General features: G+C 47.6%; 1 protein-coding gene across 1 annotated transcript in view; it reads left to right on the forward strand.

Annotated features, from left to right (window-relative positions):
• Positions 1 to 27808, forward strand: part of kdm5a (lysine (K)-specific demethylase 5A) — a 299634-nt gene that overhangs the window by 123482 nt on the left and 148344 nt on the right. Inside the window, exons 10-11 of the mRNA XM_038780318.1 lie at positions 24488 to 24607; positions 26680 to 26838. Of these exons, the coding sequence (XP_038636246.1) occupies positions 24488 to 24607; positions 26680 to 26838 (279 nt within the window). The remainder of the gene's footprint in view (positions 1 to 24487; positions 24608 to 26679; positions 26839 to 27808) is intronic.

Genomic DNA, 27808 nt, shown 5'->3' on the forward strand with positions numbered 1-27808 from the left:
ATTGGTGCAGACTCAATAGGATGAATGGCCTTCTGCATTCATTTTTGTGGCTGTTTAAAGGGCCACGAAGCAACTTGTATTTTTGACGACTTTATGTTTTTATAAAAAAAAATTTTATTCTCCTTTTCACATTTTCTCTCGAATTTACACCCACCAACAATAAACAACAGATATGTCAATCCCCATAACAATAACAACGATCCCATCCTCCCACCAACCCCCAAACATCAGCCCGCATGTTTACATAAACAAATGACAAAAAGGAATCGGGGATTACCCATAGTCACCCTTAATATACACAGCCCCCCCCCCCCAAACTAATGTTCGATGTTATCCAGTTCGTGAAAGTGCATAATGAATAATGCCCATGACTTGTAGAACCCTCCGTCCTTCCCCTCAGTTCAAACTTAATCTTCTCAAGGGTCAAGTATTCCAACAGGTCCCCCCGCCACGTTGGGGCACAGGGTGGAGAGGCTGCTCTCCATCCCAGCAGGATCTGCCTTCGGGCAATCAACGAGGCGAAGGCTACGATATCTGCCTCCGCACCTGTTTCCAACCCTAACAGGTCCCACACCCTGAATATGGCCTCCCAGGGACCCGGCTCCAGTTTCACGTGCACCACCTTGGAGATTACCCCAAAAACCTCCTTCCAGCAATCCTCTAGCTTTGGACAGGACCAAAACATATGAACGTGATTAGTGGGCCTAATCCTCGCCCTCGTGAGGTGTGCTCTGTAAATCACCTTCAGATGTATCAGCCCCAACCTCGCACATGAGGTGGAGGCATTTACTCTCCGGAGCACCTCACACTAGAACCCCTCCTCCATATCCTCTCCCAACTCTTCCTCCCACTTTGCTTTGATCCCTTCCAGTGGTGCCTTATCCTCTTCCAAAATAGCTCCTTACACTGCTGACACCCCCCCCCCCCCCCCCCCTCCCCCCTCCAGTCCCCTTGTCGTCAGGCTCTGTATCTCCTTCCTGGCAAAATCTCGAACCTGCGTGTATCTAAACATTTCGCCCTGTTCCAGCCCATACTTCGCTTCCAGCTCCCCCAATCCTGCAAACCGACCCCCAAGAAACAAATCTTTTAGCGTCTTAATCCCCTTCTTTTCCCATTATCGAAAACTTCCATCCCACTTGGCTGGCTCAAATCTGTGGTTCTCCAAATTGGCATTTCCCTTGACCCTGCCCCCAACCCGAAGTGTTAGCGAAACTGCCTCCAGATTTTCAATGAAGCTATTATTGCCAGACTCGCTGAGTATTTCCCCAGAGCTATCTGGAACGGCGCTGTTGCTAGTGCTTTCAGTCCCGACCCCCTGCACAAACTCTCCTCCATTCTGACCCACTGGGAATCAACCTCCCTGACCCAGCTCCGCACCTTCCCCACATTCGCCTCCTAGTAGTACATCAGGTTCGGGAGACCCAAACCCCCTGCCTGCCTTGCCCTCTGTAGCAGCACCTTTCTCACTCTGGCCACCTTCCCTCCCCATATGAACGAGGTAATCATTCCCTCAATCTCCCTGAAAAAAGCCTTCGGCAGGAAAATCGGTCGGCATTGAAAAATAAACAGAAATCGCGGCAACACATTCATTTTAACTGCCTGTACTTGACCCGCCAGTGACAGAGGGAGACCATCCCACCTTACCAGATCGGCTTTCACTCTCCCCACCAAACTAGTGATGTTCTACCTGCGAAACCTCCCCCACTCCGGGGCAACCTGCACCCACAGGTACCTAAAGTGAGTACCTGCCCTATGGAATGGCAGGCCCCCCCCCCCACACTCAAGACACCACAAAATATTCATTCTTGTCCAGGGTCAGCTCGTACCCCGCAAAAGACCCAAATACTCGCAGTAGCTCCAATATTCCTCCTATTGACACACTTGGTTGCGACACATACAGCACCAAGTCGTTGGCATATAAGGACACCCTATGCTCTACTCCCTCCGCACTATTCCTTTCCATGCTCCCGAACTTGTTAATGCGATGGCCAACGGCTCAATCGCAAGCACAAACAGCAGGGGGGGACATAGGACATCCCTGCCTCGTCCCACGGTGGAGTGAAAAGTATCTCAAGCTGATATTATACGTGTGGACACTTGCCTTCGGCTCCTTATATAATATCTTTACCCTGTTCACAAATCTTGGTCCAATCCCAAACCGCTCTAGCACTGCCATCAGGTACCCCCATTCTACCCTGTCAAATGCCTTCTCGGCGTCCAATGCCACAACCACCTCTGTTTCCTTCCCTTCCGCCCATGCCATAACGACGTTCAAAACCCTCCTAATGTTCGAAAACAGCTGCCTCCCTTTCACGGACCCTGTCTGATCCTCACCTATCACCTTTGGGAGGCACCCCTCCACTAACTTCGCCAATACTTTTGCGTCCGCAAACAGAAGTAATATGGCCCTATACTACCCACACTCCGTCGGATCCTTATCTTTTTTTAGCAATAGTGAAATCGATGCCTGCCCCAAGGTTTGTGGCAGCACCCCCGTCCCTATCGCCTCTTCAAACATCCCCACCATCAGGGGTGCCAGCTTATCGTTGAATTTTTTATAATATTCCACCGGAAACCCATCCGGCCCTGCCACCTTCCCCGACTGCATCCTCCCAATCGCATCCTTTATCTCCTGCTCCAGTATTGCTCCTTCTAATGTAGCCCTGTCCCCCTCCCTTAGCCTCGGGTACTCCAACCCATCTAGAAATTCCTGCATCTCACGATCACCCCTGGGTGGCTCTGACTTGTACAACCTCTCATAAAATTCCTCAAAAACCTTGTTAATCAGCTCCAGCGCCACCACCACCTTCCCTGCCCTGTCCCTCACCTGAACAATTTCCCTTACCGCTGCCTCCCTCCGGAGCTGACCTGCTAACATACACCCTTATCTCCATATTCATAAAACTTGCTTGTCTCAGTTGGCACACCACCTTCCTGGTAGACAGTCGGTCGAAGCTCGTCTGTAGTTCCTTCTTCTTTTCCAGCTTCGCTGGATTTCCATCTTCTGCATAACTCCTATCTACCTCCAACATCTCATCTATTACCCTCTGCTGCTCCAACCTCTCCTCTTTGTCCTTAAAGGAAATTACCTCGCCCCTCACCACCACCTTCCGAGCCTCCTAGATAACTGCGTTCGACACCTCACCCGTGCAGTTGAAACCTACATATTCCTTAATTACCGTTTCAATTTTCTCACAGAACACTTGGTTCCCCAAAATCCCCACATCCAGTTTCCACCCCGGCCTCTGCGCCACCCCCTTCTCCAGGACCATATCCACTTAATGCGGAGCGTGATCTGACACTGCAATTGCCGAGTATTCCGACCCCTTGACCCCAGCCAGCAAAGCCTTTCCCACCACAAAAAAGTCGATCCGCGGCTTCCTTAAGGATTGCTGAGAAAAATGAGTAGTCCCGTTCCCTTGGGTGCAGGAACCTCCAAGGGTCCAGCCCTCCGATTTCCACCATTAGCCCTGATGGGACCAGCGAGCGCGGCTGTGATTTGTCCAAGCTTGGCTCATGCACCAAGTTCCAGTCCGCCCCCACAATCAGCTCATGTGTGTCCAAGTCGGGAATGGCCCCAAACACCTTCGCGAATCCCACATTGTCCCAATTGGGATAACATGCCACTGTCACAATCACATATCTACCTCCGTGATCTGCCACCACCTTCTCCATCTGGAACCGTACTCTTTTGCTGACCAACACCGCTACCCCTCGAGCCCTTCCATCAAATCCAGAGTGAAGCACGTGACTAACCCAGCCCTTTTTAAATCTCACCTGGTCCTTCACCCTCAAGTGAGTCTCCTGCAGCATTGCCACATCGGCTTTCAAACTTTTAAGATGCGCAAGCACCCTTGACCTCTTGACTGGATCTCCTAGCCCTCTCGCGATCCACGTGGCCATCCTTACTGGGAGTCTCTCACCCCCCCCCCCCCCCCCCCCCCCCCCACCGCCTTTCTAATCCACCACCATCATACCCACAGGCCCTGCCCCATCAGCCTGTCCCGCCCCTGTCCATTGTTAACATCGAACATTTCCCCCTGAAACAACATCTCCCCCCCCCCCCCCCCCCCTGCTCGCCTCGTAGGCCCATTGACGCCTGCTATCCAGGCTCCAACGTCCGCAGCTGTCCTTTCACCTCACCTCCGTTCACTAGCTGACTTTAGTTAGCTAGCTCGGGTGGCTCCCCCCGCCAAGACATATCATCCCCTTCCACCCAGTCCCAGAGAAAGAAAAAAAACAAACCCAACAATCCAACCCCTACAATTCACGAACATAACATTTAACCGTCGCAACACAGAACGCCAATCAACCCACCATTAACTTGAACTCTGTAACAATGCAAAGAGAAGTAAATTACAATATACATCAGTAAAAAGGAAGTTGTAGCACCGGTTCTGGGGGAGGTGGGACCAGTACAAACTGGACGGTCTGCACCTGGGCAGGACTGGAACCAATGTCCGAGGGGGGGTGTTTGCTAGAGCTGTTGGGGAGGGTTTAAACTAATGTGGCAGGGGGATGGGAACCGATGCAGGAAGTTGGAAGGTAGTAAAACAGGGACAGAAGCAAAAGGAAGTATGGGGAAAAGTGTAAGGCAGAGAAGACATAGTCAAAAATCAAAAAGGGCGACAGTACAAGGTACAGTGACTGAGGGGAGCTCAGTGAATAGGCCCAGTAATACTAAAATGAATAAAACTGGAGATGTTAAGATTCAAAACAGAGGTAAAAAAACCAACATAAGTGTACTTTACCTGACTGTTCCTGGTATTTGGAATAAAGTAAATGAGTTGATGGCACAAATCATCGTGAATGACTATGATTTAGTGGCCATTACTGAAACATGGTTAAAGGATGGTCACGACTGGGAGTTAAATATCCGAGGGTATTAAACTATTCGGAAGGACAGAGTGGATGGTAAGGGAGGTGGTGTTGCTCTGTTATTTAAGGATGACATCCGGGCAATAATAAGGGATGACATAGGTGCTATGGAGGATAAGGTTGAATCCATTTGGGTGGAAATCAGTAAGGCGAAAAAGTCACTGATCGGAGTAGTCTATTGGCTACCAAATAGTAACGTTATGGTGGGGCAGGCAATAAACAAAGAAATAACTGATGCATGTAGAAATGGTGCAGCAGTTATCATGGGGGATTTTAATCTACATGTCGATTGGTTTAATCAGGTAGGTCAAGGCAACCTTGAGGAGGAGTTTATAGAATGTATCCGCGATAGTTTCCTAGAACAGTATGTAATGGAACCTACGAGGGAACAAGTGGTCCTGGATCTTGTCCTGTGTAATGAGACAGGATTGATTCATGATCTTATAGTTAGGGATCTTCTCGGAAGGAGCGATCACAATGTGGTGGAATTTAAAATACAGATGGAGGGTGAGTAAGTAAAATCAAATACTAGTGTTTTGTATTTAAACAAAGGAGATTACAATGGGATGAGAGAAGAACTAGCTAAGGTAGACTGGGAGCTAAGACTTTATGGGGGAACAGTTGAGGAACAGTGGAGAACCTTCCAAGCGATTTTTCACAGTGCTCAGCAAAGGTTTATACCAACAAAAAGGAAGGACGGTAGAAAGAGGAAAAATCGACCGTGGATATCAAAGGAAATAAGGGAGAGTATCAAATTGAAGGAAAAAGCATATAAAGTGGCAAAGATTGGTGGGAGACTAGAGGACTGGAAATCTTCAGGGGGCAACATAAAGCTACTAAAAAAGCTATAAAGAAGAGTAAGATAGAGTATGAGAGTAAACTTGCTCAGAATATAAAAACAGAGAGTAAAAGTTTTTACAAATATATAAAACAAAAAAGAGTGGCTACGGTAAATATTGGTCCTTTGGGATGAGAAGGGAGTTTTAATAATGGGAGATGAGGAAATGGCTGAGGAACTGAACAGGTTTTTTGGGTCGGTCTTCACAGTGGAAGACACAAATAACATGTCAGTGACTGATAGAAATGAGGCTATGACAGGTGAGGACCTTGAGAGGATTGTTATCACTAAGGAGGTAGTGATGGGCAAGCTAATGGGGCTAAAGGTAGACAAGTCTCCTGGCCCTGATGGAATGCATCCCAGAGTGCTAAAAGAGATGGCTAGGGAAATTGCAGAGGCACTAGTGATAATTTACCGAAATTCACTAGACTCTTGGGTGGTCCCGGTGGATTGGAAATTAGCAAACGTGACACCACTGTTTAAAAAAGGAGATAGGCAGAGAGCGGGAAATTATAGGCCAGTGAGCTTAACTTCGGTAGTAGGGAAGATGCTGGAATCTATCATCAAGGAAGAAATAGCGAGGCATCTGGATAGAAATTGTCCCATTGGGCAGACGCAGCATGGGTTCATAAAGGGCAGGTCGTGCCTAACTAATTTAGTGGATATTTTTGAGGACATTACCAGTGCAGTAGATAACGGGGAGCCAATGGATGTGATATATCTGGATTTCCAGAAAGCTTTTGACAAGGTGCCACGCAAAAGGTTGCTGCATAAGATAAAGATGCATGGCATTAAGGGTAAAGTAGCAGCATGGATAGAGGATTGGTTAATTAATAGAAAGCAAAGAGTGGGGATTAATGGGTGTTTCTCTGGTTGGCGATCAGTAGCCAGTGGTGTCCCTCAGGGGTCCGTGTTGGGCCCACAATTGTTCACAATTTACATAGATGATTTGGAGTTGGGGACCAAGGGCAATGTGTCCAAGTTTGCAGATGACACTAAGATGAGTGGTCAAGCGAAAAGTGCAGAGGATACTGGAAGTCTGCAGAGGGATTTGAATAGGTTAAGTGAATGGGCTAGGGTCTGGCAGATGGAATACAATGTTGACAAATGTGAGGTTATCCATTTTGGTAGGAATAACAGCAAACGGGATTATTATTTAAATGATAAAATATTAAAGCATGCCGCTGTTCAGAGAGACTTGGGTGTGCTAGTGCATGAGTCACAGAAGGTTGGTTTACAAGTGCAACAGGTGATTAAGAAGGCAAATGGAATTTTGTCCTTCATTGCTAGAGGGATGGAGTTTAAGACTAGGGAGGTTATGTTGCAATTGTATAAGGTGTTAGTGCGGCCACACCTGGAGTATTGTGTTCAGTTTTGGTCTCCTTACTTGAGAAAGGACGTACTGGTGCTGGAGGGTGTGCAGAGGAGATTCACGAGGTTAATTCCAGAGCTGAAGGGTTTGGATTATGAGGAGAGGTTGAGTAGACTGGGACTGTACTCATTGGAAGTTAGAAGGATGAGGGGGGATCTTATAGAAACATTTAAAATTATGAAGGGAATAGATAGGATAGAAAGCAGAACTAGGGGACATAGCCTCAAAATAAGGGGAAGTAGATTTAGGACTGAGTTTAGGAGGAACTTCGTCACCCAAAGGGTTGTGAATCTATGGAATTCCTTGCCCAGTGAAGCAGTTGAGGCTCCTTCATTACATGTTTTTAAGGTAAAGATAGATAGCTTTTTGAAGAATAAAGGGATTAAGGGTTATGGTATTCGGGCTGGAAATTGGAGCTGAGTCCACAAAAGATCAACCATGATCTCATTGAATGGCGGAGCAGGCTCGAGGGGCCAGATGGCCTACTCCTAGTTCTTATGTCTGGCAATGATCACCATCTCCAGGTGGAAAAGATGGACTCCAGTCCATTTTTAACATTTCCAGCAAAACAAACATGCTCAGCTCCCATTCGCAGCTCACTGCTGATTTTGTGAGGTGGTTGGTGGTTCTTTAACACCACCTCGCTGGTGAATTGAGACTTTTTGACAGGCTTGCCAATTTAGAATTTAGAATTTAGAACAGTACAGCACAGAACAGGCCCTTCGGCCCTCGGTGTTGTGCCGAGCAATGATCACCCTACTCAAACTCACGTATCCACCCTATACCCGTAACCCAACAACCCCCCCCCTTAACCTTACTTTTTAGGACACTATGGGCAATTTAGCAATCCCCCCATTAACCTTACACTACGGGCAATTTAGCATGGCCAATCCACCTAACCCGCACATCTTTGGACTGTGGGAGGAAACCGGAGCACCCGGAGGAAACCCACGCACACACGGGGAGGACGTGCAGACTCCACACAGACAGTGACCCAGCCGGGAATCGAACCTGGGACCCTGGAGCTGTGAAGCATTGATGCTAACCACCATGCTACCGTGAGGCCCCTGACGGGCCCTCATCTTGCGCCCTGCATCTTGGTATCCAATGTCACCAGCTGTCGTCTGCCCCAACTGCCTCCTTACCTGAGTCCCATGTAGCAGAGCTCATCAGTGACCCTGCTGTCCAGGAGGTTCACACACAAACTTGCTTGTCTCCCTCGTCTGGTTTCAGCTGACTCATCAAGTGCTAATTCTATTTCACACTTTCCTTTCAAACTCATGCAATGCCAGTGTCTGGGATGGTGACTCTGTTGCTCGGTGTGCTTTTACTTAATTGCTCTGTTTTAATAACCTTTGCTCGAGAGTCGCCAGGTATCTTTCGGATACCACCACGAGGTTCAAAGCCAAGTGCTGATCAATAACCAATAACCCAATACACCAGTTAGTAAGCTTCAAATCAAAACACATTTATTGCACACACAGTCAATCTCTACTCATGCATAAAACTCTACTTACTAGACTATCACTAACACTAAAGGCCTATACTTAGCTTTGGAATGGCCCACCATGTCGGAGGAACAATGTCCTTTGTCCGGTCCTGAATCTGCAGGTTTCAAGCTGGTATGGAATAGTAGCTAGGAGCGCCTATCGCGCAGCGTGCGTTGACTGGAGACTTACTTGGTTGGTGCAGCTGCTAGGCAGGTCTCTCCTTGTTGAGAGTCACGGTCAAGCGTTCTTTGAGCTAACAAGAGAGCCTGCCAAGAGCTGTTAGGCGGGTCTCTCCTCACAGAGCCAAGGCCAAGAGAGTGAACTGAACTTGGGGACTCTACTTTATAGTCCCCAGGGGTTTCGCGTCCTTTTGGGCGGACCCCGGACCTGGTCCCAATTAATTGGACCAAGTCCCAATCGTTTCAATCGATTTCTCCAATACTGGAGCTGTACCCTGATCGCTGGGCGCTTCCCATGTGTCCGTTGACCTTCCTTTGTCCTGGCTCCCGCTGGCGCCGGGGAGTCTGGTTTGGTCCCGATTGCTTCAATGTTTCTAATTGTTTCTGGGGATTGCTCATTAGTATGTAGATGGCTACTGGTTTCGGTTCTGTCTGGGTTCTGCAAATCTTAATACACAGGAAATGTTGCACCTGTTTGTTTTCCTGTATCTGGCCAATTTTCCCTGCATTCTTTGCAGGCCTCCATTTTGGAATCGGGAGGTGGCCACCCAAGGTGGCTACAGCTCCGAGTGTGTAAGGCTGAATGACAGTACCTCTTTCTTTTCCGCTTTGCTCTTTGAAGAATGAACAGTCCTTGACCATCGGAAAGCAAAAAAGCATAAGGGAAGGGTTGAGGTGATGGGCTGGGGCTGTGGAATGCTAAGCAGGAGTTCATAAATCTCTCAGTCTACAGTTTTCATTTCATGGCAGCTTTCAGGATGAGGGCGAGTGAGAAGTGAAGGCAATAAGACGACAACTGGACATCATCCATGCGAGCTTCAGTTCAGAGTTCTACCTTCCCTGTGACATACAAGACTCTGAAGGGGTTGATACTGATGTGCTGTTTTCCTTGGCTGGGGAATCTAAAACATAGGCACAATCTTGGGATAAAGGGTCAATTAGGAGAGATCCGGAGATGCGCAGAAATTTGTGAACCTTTGGATCTCTATCCCAAAGGGTTGTGGCTGCTCCATCATTGAATCCGTACAATGCAGAAGGAGGCCATTCGCCCATCAAATTCCGTGCCGGCCCCTTCAAAGAGACCCTATCTAGGCCCACTCCCCTGTCCTATCCCCACAACCCTGTAACTCCGCCTAACCCAAGGGGTAATTTATCACGGCCAATCCACCTAACCTGCACGTCTGTGGACTGTGGGAGGAAACCAGAGCACCTGGAGGAAACCCACACACAGACACTGGGCAAACGTGCAGACTCCACACAGACAGTGACCCAAGGCACTTGAATCAAGCTACTTGGTGCTGTGAGGCAGCAATTATAGCCACTGTGCCACCGTGCTGCCATGAATGAATATATCTAAGACTGAGTAGACAATTTTTGTAGTGTCTTGGGGAACCCAGGAGCATGGGAAGCTGGTGGGAAAATGGAGTTGAAGAACAAGATCGACCATGATCATATTGAATGGTGGAGCAGGTTTGCCAATGGTGAACTCCTCGTCCTCTTGTGTTTATATTTTCCTGACCAATGTTTTAAGAAGCTGAGGCTGTACATGTGTGTGCGAGAGTAAAATTACAAAACATTCTCAACTGTGGCAGAATGGGGTAAAAGAATGCTCAACTTTTGGAATGTCAATATTGTTCATTCATGCGTGTGCACATAGAGTAGACCATTCAGCCCCTTCAGCCTGTTCACAATTCTGTTAGATGACACTGATCTGCATCTCTATACCAGCTACATATCTTTGATCTCGAACCCATGATTCACTGACCCAATAAATTTCCGCAGATTAAAGTATCAATTGACCCACCTTGCACAGCTTTTGGGAGATGCAGCCTTCCCTTCCTGTGCCTGTTGCGGAAGAGATTGTCTGGATTGTCGGGGTGGCCCTTTTCGCTTACGCTGATCATAGAATTTACAGTGCAGAAGGAGGCCATTTGGCCCATCAAGTCTGCATCGGCTCTTGGAAAGAGCACCCCACTTAAGCCCACGCCTCAGTCCTATCCCCGTAACCCAGTAACCCCACCTAACCTTTAGGACACTAAGGAGCAATTTAGCTAAGCCAATCCACCTAACCTGTCGGGACCTCCGAGTATTTACGGTCTACCTCCAGTATGGAGTTGACCAGCTGCTGCCTCGCCGCCCTTTCCTCTCTATCTCTTCGCGCTTTGTAAGCGATGATTTCCCCTCTTAGTACGGCCTTTAGCGCTTCCCAGAACGTGGAGGGCGAGACCTCCCCGTTCTGGTTGTTCTCCGTGTACTCTGCTATGGCCCGCGATATCTTTTCGTTGAAGGCCATGTCAGCTTACTAGCGTCCAACCTCCATGTGGGGCGTTGGGCCCAGTCGTTTCCAGCCTCAGGTCCATGTAGTGTGGAGCATGGTCTGATATCACAATTGCGGAGTATTCCACTTTGTCTATCCCCGGATGCACCATTTTCCCCACCACAAAGAAGTCAATTCTGGTGTATATGTTGGGAACTGGGGAGAAGCAGGAGCACTCCTTCTCCCCTGGGTGGGTGAACCTCCATGGGCGCGTACACGTTAACTAGTACTACCGGTTCCCCATCCAGGGTCCCGCTAACCATGACGTACCGTCCCCCTGGGTCCATAACCGTTTTTGTCGCCCTAAACATCGTCCATTTGCTGACCAGTATTGCCACCCTCTTGGCTCTCGTCCCGGAGCAGGAATGGTAGGTCTGTCCCACCCAGCCCTTTCTTACCCGCAGTTGGTCCTGCTCTTTCAGGTGCGTCTCTTGAAGGAAGATTATGTCTGCCTTCATGTTTCTTAGGTGATTGAGGACTCTGGATCTTTTCACTGGGCCGTTGAGTCCCCTTACATTCTAGGTGACTATCTGTCCCCTCGCTCCTGTGGGAATAACCATATTCACCTGGTGGATGTGCCCCTGCCCTCTGGGGTTCCCCCTTGTTAGGGGGCTGTCCAGGATGGTCGCTGTCACTGCTCTCTACATGCAGTCGGGCCCCTGCGCTCCGGGGCTTCCCTCCGTCCAGGGGGCCCCCGCCATGGTCACCCGCTGTGCGGTAGCCCCCTTCACTCTGGGGTTTCCCTTCGCCCAGAGGCCGTACTGGGTGGATGCTTGCAGTGATTCCTTGTTCCGAGCCCTTGGTTGCGGCACTCTGTTGCCCTATTGCTGTTCCTTTGTTTGTCCCTCCGTCCCTGTGGTGTCCCCCCCCCCCTGCCCCCCCCTCCAATCCTTACCTTTCCTCCCCCTCTCCTGTATTTCCCTCCTTTGCCCCTCTTTCCCCTGCTCCTATCCCTGTTTGCTCTCCCACCTCTGTTGAGTGGTCCCACGGCCCTCTGCTTGGCGCCGTCCCCTCTGTTGGGGGCGTGCTGCGGCCCTGCTTTTTTGCAGGTCCCTGGTGCTAGCTTTCTTGCTAGTGCGGTGACCCCCCCTCTAGGGAGTTACTGTCTTGCTTCTCCCCTGCCCAGCTTCTGCATTTTTTCGCCCACTCTTTCCCCCGCCCTGCGCTCCTCCTGTTTGCTCACCCTTCTCCGCTACTCTCATACCCTTGTGCTGGGGCCTGGTTTCCCACCTGTGATGGTTTGTTGGGTAGTGATTTGCTTTTTGTTCAGGGTGCGCTTGCCATATTGGGGGAGAGGGGAGCCTGGCATTGCCTCAACCCCACCCTTCCCCCTCGGCGTGTTGATCCCCCTTACCAGGGGCCCCGGGTTTCTACCCTCGCTGTTGGTTTTCCAGCCCATGTTCTTCGATAAATTTGTTGGCGTCGGTGGGGGCTGCAAAGAAATACTCTTTCTTGGTATGTGAGCCAGAGCTTTGCTGGGTACAGCATACCAAAGTGCACATTGTTCCTGTGAAGGGCTGCTTTTCCTCTATTGAATTCGACCCGTCTCCTGGTGAGGTCTGCCCCAATGTCCTCGTACACTCTAATGAGGTGTTCTTCCCATCTGCAGGTTCTGTTTTGCCTGGCCCAGCGCAGGATTGTTTCCTAATCTTCGTACCTGTGCAGTTTGGCTATAACTGCCCTCGGGTGTTATCCCGCCCTGGGTTTCGGGAGCAGCGACCGGTGCGTTCTGTCCATTCCTGGTGGGTTGGGGAAGTTTCCCTCCCCACTAAGTTGCCCAGTATCTCGCCCCCCCCCCCAAAAGGGAGTTCTTGTTTTCTTTTTTCTCCTCCTCACTCAACCTGGAACCAGAGAGAGAGAAAGGCTTCTCGTCGGGCTGGGGGGGGCTCGCACTCTGATCATCCTCTTATTTCTCACATAATTCAGCATAAGCCTTGGGGTTTTCCCTGATCCTTCCCACCAGGGCTTTTTCATGCCCCCTTCTAGCTCTCCTAAGTCCATTTTTGAGTTCCTTCCTGGCTACCTGGTTACATAGAATTTACAGTGCAGAAGGAGGCCATTCGGCCCATCGAGTCTGCACCGGCTCCTGGAAAGAGCACCCTACCCAAGGTCAACACCTCCACCCTATCCCCATAACTCAGTAACCCCACCCAACACTAAGGGCAATTTTGGACACTAAGGGCAATTTATCATGGCCAATCCACCTAACCCACGCACACACTGGGAGGATGTGCAGACTCCGCACAGACAGTGACCCAAGCCGGAATCGAACCTGGGACCCTGGAGCTGTGAAGCGATTGTGCTATCCACAATGCTACCGTGCTACCCTCTAGAGCTGTGCCAGATCCTTGCTTCCTCAACCTTACGTAAGCTTCCTTCTTCCTCTTGACTAGAAGCTCAACTTCTCAAAGCTCCTTCACCTTACCATTCCTTCCTCGTCTCAGTGGGACAAAACTACCCAGCACTCGCAGCAAGTGCTCCTTAAACAATCCCCACATTACTGTTGTGCATTTCCCCAAGAACAATTGTTCCCACTTTATGCTCCTCAGCTCCTGTCTAAACGCAGTCTGATTTCCCCTCCCCCAATTAAATACCTTCCCATACTGTGTGTTCCTATCCCTCTCCATGACTGTGGTAAAGGTCAAGGATTTGTGGTCACTGTCACCGAAATGTTCTCCCACCGAGACATCTGACGCCTGGTTCGTTACCGAGCACCAAGTGCAATATGGCCTCCCCCCAAGTCGGCCTGTCAGGCAACTTAGTGGGGAGGGAAACTTGAGTCAGGAAACCTTCCTGTACACACCTGACAAAATCTGCTCCATCCAAACCATTTGCACTAAGGAGGATTCAGTCAATATTAGGGAAGTTGAAGTCCCCCATGAAAACAACTCTGTTAATTCTGCACCTTTCCAAGATGTGCCACCCAATCTGTTCCTCTATCTCTCTGCTGTGATTGGGGGGTCTACAGAAAACTCCTAATAAAGTGAATGCTCCTTTCTTGTTTCTGACTTCCACCCATACTGACTCAGCAGACAAAGCCTCTTCAACTACCTCCTTTTCTGCAGCCGCGGTGCATTCCCTAATTAACAGTGTCACTCCACCTCCTCTTTTACCCCCCCCTTATTCTTCTGAAAACATCTAAACCTCGGAACATCAAACAACCATTCCTGCCCCTGTGAAATCCATCCCTCCGTAATGGCCACAACATCGTAGTTCCAAGTACTGATCCATGCTCAAAGTTCATCGCCCTTATTCCTGACACTGATGGCATTGAGACAGGCTCACTTTAACCCATTCCACTGAGTACAACTTTGCCCTATCAACTGTCTATCCTTCCTCACAGACTCGCTGCATACTATTTCTACCTGTTCAACAGCTGATGAAGCTTTGTGGGTAGAACTTAGGAATAAAAAAAGGGACTGCTAAGTTGCTAGGTATTTATTATAGACCCCCAGATAGTCGGTGGGAAATTGAGGAACAAATATGTGCGCAATTCGCAAAGGGGTGTAAAAATAATAAGAGGGTAATTGTATTCGGCGATTTCGCCAAAATTAATTGGGATAGCCATCATGATAAGGGCTTAGATGGAGCAGAGTTCGTAAAATATACACGAGAACTTTTTAGCTCAATATGTAGAGAATATGGAGAGATGGTGCAGTGTCTTCACCCAAGAGAATGAGGAGGTAGTTATGGAACTCGGGAAGAGAGATTGTGAGGTTCTTGGGCAAATTGTCATAGGGAGTGACAAGGTATTTGAGGTGTTGGCGGGCTTAAAAGTGGACAAATCTCCAGGCCCAGATGAATTGTGTCCCTGGATGCTGCAGGAGGCGAGGAAGGAGGTTGCAGGGGCCCTGACCCAAATTCCTGTCTGGCCATGGGGGAGGGTCCAGAGGACTGGACAACAGCTAATGTGCTCCCACTATTTAAGAAAGGTTGTAGAGACAAGCCAGGGAACTACAGACCAGTAAGTTTCACATCAGTGTTATGGGAAACTACTGGAGAGGATTCTGAAGGAGAGAATCTATCTCCATTTGGAGAGGCAAAGTTTGATCAGGGAGAGTCAGCATGGCTTTGTCAAAGGGAGGTCATGCCGAACAAATTTGATTGAATTTTTTGAGCATGTAGCCAAGTGTACAAAGAAGAAAGAAAAGTACAGCACAGGGACAGGTCCAACTGTCCTCCAAGCCTGTGCCGTTAATGATGCCTCAACTTTAAAAAAAAAAACCTTCTACCCGTACTCTGTCCATATCCCTCCATTTCCTCCCTATTCATGTACCCATCCAGATGCCTCTTAAATGTTGCTAAAGTACCTGCTTCCACCACATCCTCTGGCAGAGCGTTCCAGGCACCTACCACTGCGTGAAAAACTTACTCCGCACATCTCCCATAAACTGTCCCCCTCTCACCTTGAACCTATGCAACCTTGTGATTAATACTTTCACCCTTGGGAAAAGCCTCTGACTATCCACCCTGTCCATGCCTCTTATAATTTTGTAGACCTCTATCAGGACTCTCACTCAGCCTTGGTCTGTCCAGCGAAAACAATCCTGGTTTATTCAACCTCTCCTTGTAGCCAACAAGCTCGACACCAGGCAACATCCTGGTGAACCTTTTTGTACTCTCCAAAGCTTCCATGTTCTTCTGATAATGTGGTGAGCAGAACTTCACGCAATGCTCCAAATAGCTGCAACATGATTTCCCAACCATGTAGTTTGGATGGATTTCAGCAAAGCCTTTGAGAAGGTCGCACATGGGAGATTTATTAAGGATGCAAATGCACCTGGGATATAGGATAACTTGATAAGGTGGTATTCATAATTGGCTTGGCTGCAGGAGAGAAGGTGATGATCGAGCTGATTTAGCGCCTGGAAACCAGTGTCCTGTAGTGTACCACAGGGATCTGTTCTGGGACCCCTGTTGTTTGACGTTTATATAAATGGCAAAGAGGACTGTGTGGTGAGGATCAGTAAATGTACGGATGACACAAAGATTGGCCGGGTGGTTAGCAATGAGTATCTTGGGTTACAGGAAGATATAGACAGGATGGTCAAATGGGTGGATAAGTGGCAGATGGAATTTAACTTTGAAACGTGTGAGGTGATGCCCTTTGGAAAGAGTAATGTGACAAGGAAGTATTCAATGAAAGGTCTGACACTGGGAAGTTCCGAAGAACAAAGGGACCGTGGCGTGTTTATCCATAGATCTCTGAAGGCAGAAGGGCAAATTCATAGCGTGGTGAAAAAGGAATATGGCTCAGAGGCAATTTGTAGGCAAACAATCACAGATAAAATTTTACTTAGGCAAACAGCTCGACAACTTTTAAAGTCAAAGTCTGAAAATGAAATATGAATACAGGGAGACAGTGAATAGTTCAGATCAAAGTATAGATGATTCAAAAGAGAGAAAGAAATCCAGCTAATCTTCAGCATCAAACCAACCGCACCAACCAAACAACCAACTAAAACTAAAAAAATGGCGGAAAGAAAACTTACAGCTATACTGTTTCATATCTGTCTTAAGCCATCTACTCACACCCCAATATAATCCTAATTGGTTTGGGTTAGACTCAAACACATCTGATTTGACGGCAAGCCGTCCATCTTTAATATACACCATTACTTCTAATTGTTTTGTATCTGCATACTTGTGTCTGTTAAAGAATGTGATATTGTGCTTTATCAAGGCCAGCAAAAACTGGTTTTCTGCTGGCTTAAGTATTATCCTTCATGTTATCTTGTCAGGCAATGCTGTTTGCTTTGAGTCCTGCTCTGTCCTTGGACATGGACTTGAAAAATGTCTGTTTTAATCTAGTAAAGTGAATTATGCTGCCTCTATGAAATTGTTATGTTTTGAGAATGTTGAAATCAAATATATATTTGATTCGCTGTTCTAACTGTCCATCTTTAAAATCCAGCAATAGTCTAAAATGTTTCAGCCTGTATAAGTTATGGAATGTGATTCAGGCTGTTATCACGAGTGATTACATGGAATCAGAACAATAGAGCCTTTAAATTACTGGGCTCTCGTCACCTCGTTGCCATGGATTCAACCCTTGTCCTTGGAGAAATGTATCAGGCTTCTCGGTTTCTTCTACACTATGTATTTAAAAGTTGTGTTAGAGAAAATAAATTTAGCTGTGTCATGCTATCTTGTAAGCTGTATGTTTTAAAATGAATTGTGCTGAATGTGTTTTGCCACATAACCTGTAGTTATGAGTGTTGAAATCCTTAATTTAAAATGGGTATTTCAAACCGGGGCTTAATATTTACGCTAAATAGCTATCATTTACCTACATTAGAAATAGTTGGCTTCTACAGATGGGCTTTGCTTTTTTTCTCTGGAGGAGAGAAGACTGAGGGGTGACCTGATTGAGGTGTACAAGATTGAGGGACATGGACAGGGTGGATAGGGAGCAGCTGTTCCCTTTAGTTGGAGGGCCAGTTACAAGGGACACAAGTTCAAAGTGAGAGGTAAGAGGTTTAGGGGGGAGTTAAGGAAACCGTTTCTTACCCAGAGAGTGGTGATGGTCTGGAATACACTGCCTGGGAGGGTGGAGGTACCTCACATCCTTTAAAAAGTATCTGGATGAATACTTGGCACGTCATAACATTCAAGACTGTGAGCCAAGTGCTGACAAGTGGGATTAGGTGGGCAGGTCAGGGCCTTTCATGCGTCGGTGGAGACTTGATGGGCCGAAGGGCCTCATCTGCACTGTAGTATTCTGTGATTGTGTGACATGCTGGGTGGTGGAGAAGTGGGCTGGATGACATCCCATGAGTTAGCGCAACACGCGGTGGTGAGCATCTGGCTCACTATCAATGCTCTCCATGACCTTTAAACGGTCGTACTCTGACCCGATGGAACTAGTGGTCTTGAGGCATTAGCTACGAGGAGAGGTTGAATAAACTCTGTTTGTTCTCACTGGAACCTCCACCTAAGCATGCCCCTGCTTGGACATATTCCCACATTGGCCCCGAGGTCTGATTTCCCCCTTCGGGATCTGGAGCCCACAGCCTGAGCCGCCTTGCGGAAATGTTGTCCGTGCCCGTTGTACTGCACGGGAGAGTTTCCTGTAAGAACTGCTGCTGCACAGCTTTCACTTCCTTGCTCTCGCCTGTCACCTGTGCATGCCTTGGCGTGCATTGTTGCCGCTATGGAGAAGTCCTTTCCCCATAACATTGGGGACCTGAGATGGGGGGTGTTGCCTGCAGGAGTCCCATGCAACCATCATTTGTACTGGTTCGTGGTTCAAAGAAGAAAGAAAAGTACAACACAGGAACAGCCCCTTCTGCCCTCCAAGCTGGCGCCGACCATGCTGCCCGACTACACTACAATCTTCTACACTTCCTGGGTCCGTATCCCACGATTCCCATCCTTTTCATGTATTTGTCAAGATGCTCCTTAAACATCATTATCATCGCTGCTTCCACCACCTCCTCCAGCAGCAAGTTCCAGGCACCCACTACCCTCTATGTAAAAAAAACTTGCCTCATACATCTCTAAACCTTGCTCCTCGCACCTTCAAGCTATTCCCACTAGTAATTGACCCCTCTACCCTGGGGAAAAAGCCTCTGACTATCCACTCTGTCTATGCCCCTCATAATTTTGCAGACCTCTATCAGGTCGCCCCTCAAACTCCGTCGTTCCAGTCAGAACAAACCGAGTTTATTCAACCTCTCTTTGTAGCTAATGCTCTCCATACCAGGCAACAGCCTGGTAAATCTCTTCTGCACCCTCTCTAAAGCCTCCACATCCTTCTGGTAGTGTGGCGACCAGAATTGAACACTATACTCCAAGTGTGGCCTACCTAAGGTTCTGTACAGCAGCAACATGACTTGCCAATTTTTAATCTCAATACTCCGGCCAATAAAGGCAAGCATGCTGTTTGCCTTGACTACCTTCTCCATCTGTGTTGCCCCTTTCAGTGACCTGTACACCTAGATCTCTCTGACTTTCAATACCCTTGAGGGTTCTACCATTCACTGTATATTCCCTACCTGCACATTGTGGATGGCACAGTTGCTTCGCGGCTCCGGGGTCCCGGGTTCGGTTTCTACTTGGGTCACTGTCTGTGTGGGGTCTGCACATCCTCCCCGTGACTGCGTGGGTTTCCTCCGGGTACTCCGGTTTCCTCCCGCGGTCCAAAGATGTGCAGGTTGGGTGGATTGGCCATGAAAAATTGTCCAAAATTCTATGATTAACCTAGGACAAAAGTTTGGCGCAACATCGTGGGCCGAAGGGCCTGTTCTGTGCTGTATTTCTCTATATCTATACCTGCATTAGACCTTCCAAAATGCATTACCTCACATTTGTTCGGATTAAACCCCATCTGCCATCTCTCTGCCCAAGTCTCCAAATTATCTAAATCCTGTTGCATCCTCTGACAGTCTTCATCGCTATCGGCAATTCCACCAACCTTTGTGTCATCTGCAAACTTACTAATCAGACCAGTTACATTTTCCTCCAAATCATTTATATATACTATGAACAGCAAAGGTGCCAGCATTGATCCCTGCGGAACACCACTAGTCACAGCCCTCCAATTAGAAAAGCACCCTTCCATTGCTACTCTCTGCCTTCTATGACCGAGCCAGTTCTGTATCCACCTTGCCAGCTCACCCCTGATCCTGTGTGACTTTACCTTTGTACCAGGTTCATGGACTCCTGAGACACCTGCCCTTTTTGCGGGTCTTGTGGATTCCGTAGACCATGTTATAGAGGATGGCATAGATTGCACTCTCTGATTAATTACTTTAAAAACCTTTTGTTGAAGTTTTGTTTGCCCTTCAGCCTTATGCTCCTAATCTACAGGCACCCGGTGTGGAGGGGACAGGCGGAGGAACTCCTCATAGAACATAGAACAGTACAGCACAGAACAGGCCCTTCGGCCCTCGATGTTGTGCCGAGCAATGATCACCCTACTCAAACCCACGTATCCACCCTATACCCGTAACCCAACAACCCCCCCCCCCCCTTAACCTTACTTTTTAGGACACTACGGGCAATTTAGCATGGCCAATCCACCTAACCCGCACATCTTTGGACTGTGGGAGGAAACTGGAGCACCCGGAGGAAACCCACGCAAACACGGGGAGGATGTGCAGACTCCGCACAGACAGTGACCCAGCCGGGAATCGAACCTGGGACCCTGGAGCTGTGAAGCATTTATGCTAACCACCATGCTACCGTGCTGCCCTGGTCCTGGGCCTGACTAAGCTTGCCATGAACAGATGGAGGCAATGGGCAACCAAGGTGGTTTTGCAGCCCAACTGCCTGCCCCTCTTCGGCTACATGCAGGTGTCCCCGGAGAGGGCTGATGCGGTGTCCACTGGCATCGTGTGACCTGAAATTCCCGTTGCGAACAGCAGGGGCTGTGTTGCTTTTTTGACCCCATTAACTACATTTTGATTTTGATGTCTTAAGTTCAATTTGTGATTCGTTTTTTGTTTAAGGTAGTTTCCACTTAGGACTGTCTCTTTAATTTATCCCTCCATTAATTTGATAGTTTTTTATGTTATGTAAAATAGTTGGGAGGCAAGGTTCCATATTTCCACTACCCTTCATGTGGAAAAGTTTCCCGTTTTCATTATTGAATGATCCAGCTCAGGATTCTCCTTTACCCTCCCTCATCGGAAATGGATATTCTGAATTTACCCGTTGAATCCATAGCATTAAAGATTTGGTCATCCCTTTATTGTCTATTTTCATGGAAATACAAAGCATGTTTCTGGAGCTCAGAATGATACTGCAGAGATGATTTTGTTCTGGAACAAGGTTTAGGATTTGGAAAACATTGCTTGAAAGGGGGGTGGATGCAATTTGAACTGTGGCTTTCAAAAGTAAACACTTGAAGGTGAAAAATGTAAAGGCAAATGGGCAGGGAAGTTAGTTGAATTGGATAGTTCTTTCAAAGTTCTCTCATTAGAACGGAGAAGGATGAGGGGCGACTTGATAGAGGTTTATAAGATGATCAGGGGAATAGATAGAGTAGACGAGTCAGAGACTTTTTCCCCGGGTGGAACAAACCATTACAAGGGGACATGAATTTAAGGTAAATGGTGGAAGATATAGGGGGGGGGGGGGATGTCAGAGGTAGGTTCTTTACCCAGAGAGTAGTGGGGGCATGGAATGCACTGCCTGTGGAAGTAGTTGAGTCGGAAATGTTAGGGACCTTCAAGCGGCTATTGGATAGGTAAATGGATTAGGGTAGAATAATGGAGTGTAGATTAATTTCTTAAGGGCAGCACGGTAGCATTGTGAATAGCACAATTGCTTCACAGCTCCAGGGTCCGAAGTTCGATTTCGACTTGGGTCACTGTCTGTGCGGAGTTTGCACATCCTCTCCGTGTGTGCGTGGGTTTCCTCCGGGTGCTCCGGTTTCCTCCCACAGTCCAAAGATGTGCAGGTTGGGTGGATTGGCCATGATAAATTGCCCTTAGTGTCCAAAATTCTATGATTAACCTAGGACAAAAGTTCGGCACAACATCGTGGGCCAAAGGGCCTGTTGTGTGCTGTATGTCTCTATATCTATAATGCAATTGGCTGGGTCACCTCCTAAAGATAAGATGACTAAAAAGGTAAAAAAAGAAAGTGTAAAGATTTTATGTCTTAATGCGCAGAGCATTCACAATAAGATTTAGCAGTGCAAGTAGATGTAAGCGGTTATGATATCATTGCAATTACAGAGACATGGCTGCAGGGTTACCAAGGATGGGGACTGAGCGTCCAGGGGCATTCATTTTTTAGGAAGGATAGACAAAATAGGAATGGAGGTGGGGTAGTAAAGGATGAAATCTATACAATAGTGAGGAGAAATATTGGCTCAGAAAATCATGATGTTGAAGTCACGTGGGTGGAGATTCGAAAACATTTGCCATGGGGTGGAAAACGTTGTGATTTGTCTATTGGCCCCCAAACAGTAGTGGAGTTGTAAAGGAAGGTGCTAAACAAGAAATTCGAGATGCATACAATAATGGTACAACTATAATCATGGATGATTTCAACTTGCACGTAGTTTAGGCAAACCAAACTAGCAATGGTACATATGAAGGATGAGTTCCTGGAGTATGTAAGTGACATTTATTTAGACCAACCAGAGACGAGGCTATTCTAGACGGGTATTGTGCAATGAGAAAGGATTAATTAACAATGTTGTTGTGCAGTGTACCTGGGGGGGGGAAGCGACTACAGCACAATAATCATCTTCATTAAGGTGAAGAGTGAAGTAGTCAAATCTGAAACCAGGGTCTTGAATGTAAATAAAGGGAACTGTGAGGGTATGAAGCGCGAATCGGCAAAGATAGATACTGTTAGGTACCCGGACCAGACCCCAATTTATATTGGGAAACCGGATTAGACCACAACAAATTTTCAATTTATAAACTGGGAGGAAAGGATGCTTCGCTTCAGGAGTGATTCTACTGACATTTAGGGATCTTTTATATGAAAACAAAATGTTGTTATTAATACAGGATCGCATTATCAATCCCAGTGTGCTCGTTTAGCACAGTGGGCTAAACAGCTGGCTTGTAATGCAGAACAATGCCAGCAGCACGGTTCAATTCCCGTAACAGCCTTGCCGAACAGGCGCTGGACCGTGGCGACTAGGGGCTTTTCACAGTAACTTCATTGAAGCCTACTTGTGACAAGAAGCGATTATTATTAACAGCCAAAGAAAAAAAACAGCTTTTCAATTAAAAGTTAAGCAGTTCTTACAAAAGAATAAAGAAAGGTCTTTGAGCTTGCTTTCCCAACTACATCTAAAATTTCAATTAAATAAAATCCACACACAGTTAAAATGCCACTTATTAATACAGTTACCACTCAGTGGCTTACAGATTTATACACACAGACCTTTGGAGAGAAGCTTTCACAAGTCAGTCAGAGAAACACACCACCTTCCCTCGGAATCAGAACAGAACTCTCAAAATGAAACTAAAAACCGACCCTGTCTCACCCCTCCCCCCTAAAGAGTAACATCACAGCCTGCCTAGCTGTTAACCGCTTAATCACAACTTTAGCAGACATGTAATCTGGATACCTTAACCCAAGTTCTTTTAGTAACCTGACTGCAACAGACACAATACAATATATATAAAAAAATTCTACATTCATCACATAACGGGGTTGACCCTGCCCACCCCCTCTGGCCCGCTCCACCTGTGTGCACCTCCCAGCCCCCTCCAGACCTACATTTCTAAAAGCTTTCCCATCACTGAGGCTAAATTAACTGGTCTGCAAGTGCTGGTTTATCGGATGTTGTCACTTGTATATGTAAATTGACTTCTACATTGGACATAGTGGTGGTGGTGGGGGGGGGGAAGGAAGTATCTGGAGTACGCCTGAATTACCTTGCAACCTGAGAGGTGGCAGATGGAGTTTAATGTGGAAAAGTGTGAGGTGGTTCACTTTGGAAGGAGTAACAGGAATGCAGCGTACTGGGCTAATGGCAAGATTCTTGGTAGTGTAGATGAACAGAGAGATCTCGGCATCCAGGTACATAAATCCCTGAAAGTTGCCACCCAGGTTAATAGGGCTGTTAAGAAGGCATAGGGTGTGCTAGCATTTATCAGTAGGGGGATTGAGTTTCGGAGCCACGAGGTCATGCCGCTGTACATAACTCTGGTGCGGCCGCTCCTGGAGTACTGCGTGCAGTTCTGGTCACCACATTATAGGAAGGATGTGGAAGCTTTGGAAAGGGTTCAGAGGAGATTTACTAGGATGTTGCCTGGTCTGGAGGGAAGGTCTTACGAGGAAAGGCTCAGGGACTTGAGGTTGTTTTCGTTAGAGAGGAGAAGGCTGAGACGTGACGTAATAGAGACATATAAGATAGTCAGAGGGTTAGATAGGGTGGACAGTGAGTCTTTTTCCTCAGATGGTGATCATGATGTGGAGATGCCGGCGTTGGACTGGGGTGAGCACAGTAAGAAGTCTTACAACACCAGGTTAAAGTCCAACAGGTTTGTTTCAAACACGAGCTTTCGGAGCACGGCTCCAAAGATCACCTGAAGAAGGAGCCGTGCTCCGAAAGCTCGTGTTTGAAACAAACCTGTTGGACTTTAACCTGGTGTTGTAAGACTTCTTACTGTGCTCAGATGGTGATGACTAACACGAGGAGACGTAGCTTTAAATTGAGGGGTGGTAGATATAGGACCGATGTCAGAGGCAGTTTCTTTACTCAGAGAGTAGTAGGGGTGTGGAACGCCCTGCCTGCAATAGTAGTAGACTCGCCAACTTTAAGGGCATTTAAGTGGTCACTGATAGACATATGGATGAAAATGGAATAGTGTAGGTCAGATAGGCTTCAGTTGGTTTCACAGGTCGGCGCAACATCGAGGGCCGAAGGGCCCGTACTGCGCTGTAGTGTTCTATGTAACCGTTGCTTAATCAGCTTTTTCTCCTCTGCACACACAGGCATGTAGTAAGCCTCCTGAGGCATTTGGCTTTGAGCAGGCAGTCAGGGAGTATACACTCCAGAGCTTTGGTGAAATGGCGGATAACTTCAAGTCAGATTATTTCAACATGCCAGTACATGTAAGTATCTTTGTTGCGTTGCCGCAGCGACTGTACAATCATTTTGGTGAGTGTGGCATTGAGGCGTGCCAGCAAACTGAAGCCACTGGGAATCAGGGAAAATACTTCACTAGTTGGAGGCATGCCTGGCACAAAAGAAAGGTGGTTGTGGTTGTTGGAGGGCAATATACTTGGTTTGCACATTTTCCCCGTGTTTGCGAGGGTCTCGCTCCCACAACCCAAAGATGTGCAGGTTAGGTGGATAGGCCATGCTAAATATCCCCTTAATTGGAAAAAATTAATTGGGTACTCCAAATTTATAAAAATGAAAGAAAGGATAGTGACCTGGAGCTTCTGGGGACCTAATGGCTCGGTGAAACGAGCCAGTCTCTTTGCCCTTGTGAAAGGCCTGAAGGACAGTGTAATCTTCCTCCAAAAGACAATTTAAAAAAAAATAAAAAAATTTAGAGTGTCCAATTAATTTTTCTCCAATTCAGGGGCAATTTAGCATGGCCAATCCACCTACCCTGCACATCTTTTGGGTTTTGGGGGTGAAGCACCATGCAAACACGGGGAGAATATGCAAACTCCATACGGACAATGACCCAGAGCCGGGATCGAACCTTGGACCTCGGCACCGTGAGACGGCAGTGCTAATCACTACGCCGCCGTGCTGCCACCCAAAAGACAAATTTGAGGGAGAAAGACCAATTGAGGGTAAGAAAGAGCTGGGTAGGACTGACATACCAATAGTGTTACGGGATGAGGGCTAGAGGAGTGGCCATACTTCTCAATAAGACGATGGTATTCACCGCGGCAAAGACGGTTATGACCCAGGGGAACCTATGCCATTGGTTGTAAAATTCTTGTAAACCTTGATCTCGTCTCGTGTGAAGTATGTTATGAAATGTTAAAACTCTAATGAAAAATATTTGAAAAAAAATCTAACTGTTGGTGATATTGTAAACTTGAACCACAATTAGTTAAATAAATCACAATAAGGATGGCAATGCAGCTGATGTATTGCAGCTGTAGTATGTGGGGAATGGTGGGTGAGCTATGATCCATGGCAGCCACATCCTGCAGTAAGTGTCTGCAGCTTGAGGAACTTTGGCTCAGGTAAACTCTGATCGAGCTCCCGACACCACGTCCGGGAGGGAGAGGGTTTAGTGGACTCTTTGTTCCAAGAGATGGTCTTAGGATCGGTACTTCAGATTCTCTCTGGTCTAGGATAGATGGGTGTGACTCCCAAGTGAGGCAGCTCAGAAGGTAGCAAGGTAAGAGCCTCAACCCTGGTAATTTTCCAGCAGGATTTAGGCTCCTGCAGCTTTTCTGGATGAGAGCAAGGACTGACCTCATCACTGATTCTCATGGCACCTCACTCGTTACAGTTTGCCAACCACAAATTATGCACTTATCCCGCTTCTTTGTTTCCTCTTCGTGAATCCTTTGTTCATGCAAATTTATTGCCCCCAATACTATGAGCTCTTATGTAGTACGCTTTTATTTACAGTAGACAGGTTATGTAGAAGGGCAGCACGGTCGCACAGTGGTTAGCGCTGTTGCTTCACAGCGCCAGGTTCCGTTCCCGGCTTGGGTGGCTGTCTGTGCGGAGACTGCACGTCTCCCCGTGTCTGTGTGGATTTCTTCTGCGTGCTCCGGTTTCGTCCCACAATCCAAAGATGTGCAGGTTAGGTGGATTGGCCATTCTGAATCCTCCTTCGCTGTACCCGAACAGGCACCGGAGTGTGGCGACTCGGGGCTTTTCACAGTAACTTCATTGCAGTGTTAATGTAAGCCTACTTGTGACAATAATAAAGATTATTATTATTATTACACTTTTATGTGCCACCTTATTTTATTGAATGACAGAGTAAACTGTACTTGAGTCTCGAGACCTCCATGTCCACTGTTCCTGTCACTCTCCACTCTGCCATGTACAATGCATTCTTAATACCTGCCACAAGGCCCTGCCCACTCCCCCCCCCCCATGCAGATTGTCCTTGTTACTGCTCACCCCTGCCCCAGAGCCTGATACTATGATAGCTTTAGTCTGGCAGTAAAGGCTGGCTGTGTCTCTCACTATCTGGCAGATGGTCCCAACCGAGTTAGTTGAGAAGGAGTTTTGGCGACTTGTGAGTAGCATTGAGGAGGACGTTATTGTGGAGTATGGTGCTGACATTACCTCAAAGGAATTTGGCAGTGGATTTCCAGTCAAAGAGACTAAAAGAAGGTTGATGTCTGACGAGGAGGTAAGGGTTTATTGTTGTGATCTTCCTGTTTTCCCAGCTCGCCTCCCATAAGAATGCATGGTGTTAATCAAAGGGATGATGTAATAATCCTGGCTGAATGAAGCTCTATTTGTTTCTAAAGTTTGCCCTATTAATACTGTTTGTAAGTTGCATGACTGCTGTCCTACCTACGGGCTCTCTGGCCTATCTCACTGAATTTTGCCTTGAGCGTTCGAAAGCTGATCCATAGAATCCATACAGTGCCGAATGAGACCACCCGACCCATCGAGTCTGCACCAACCCTCCGAAAGAGCACTCTACCAAGGCCCAATACCCCCCCCCCTCCCAACAGCGCAAAGGCTATAGGTTAGGTAGATAGGTCGTGATCCACACGGACAGTGACCCAGAGCCGGGGTCAAACCTGGCAGCATGGTGGCACAGTGGTTAGCACAGCTGCCTCACGTGCTGAGGTCCCAGGGTCGATACCGGCTTTGGCTCACTGTCCCTGTGGATCATGACCAATCCACCTAATCTATACATCTTTGCACTGTGGGAGGAAACCCACACAGACATGGAGAGAACGTGCAAACTCCACAGTCACCCAAGGCCAGAATTGAACCTGGGCCCTGGCAGCAGTGCTAACCACTGTGCCCTCATGATGTTGGGGTTAATTCCAGGTCATGGACCCACTGAAGGTGGGGCATGCCTTCCCGTTGAGTTTTACAGGAAACAGCCTGTTAGTTTGTCTCCACTTTTCTGGATGGAGGCTGGAGCTGCAGACAGTGTGGCCTACTGCTAGGCAGGTTGGCAGTCCTCACTTTATGACCAATGGGAGTACCGCTGATGCCCAAGAGAGAGAGTGGCAGGGAAGCACCAACTTCAGCATCAGGCTGAATCTCAATAGGTCCATGACGATTGGCGACATCTGTCTGGAGGAATTCCACATTCAGTGGCAGATAACAGCCTGTGAGATGCTGCAATAGTTTGATTG

The sequence above is a fragment of the Scyliorhinus canicula genome, chromosome 20, assembly GCF_902713615.1.
Source record: "Scyliorhinus canicula chromosome 20, sScyCan1.1, whole genome shotgun sequence".
Classification (NCBI taxonomy): Eukaryota; Metazoa; Chordata; class Chondrichthyes; order Carcharhiniformes; family Scyliorhinidae; genus Scyliorhinus; species Scyliorhinus canicula.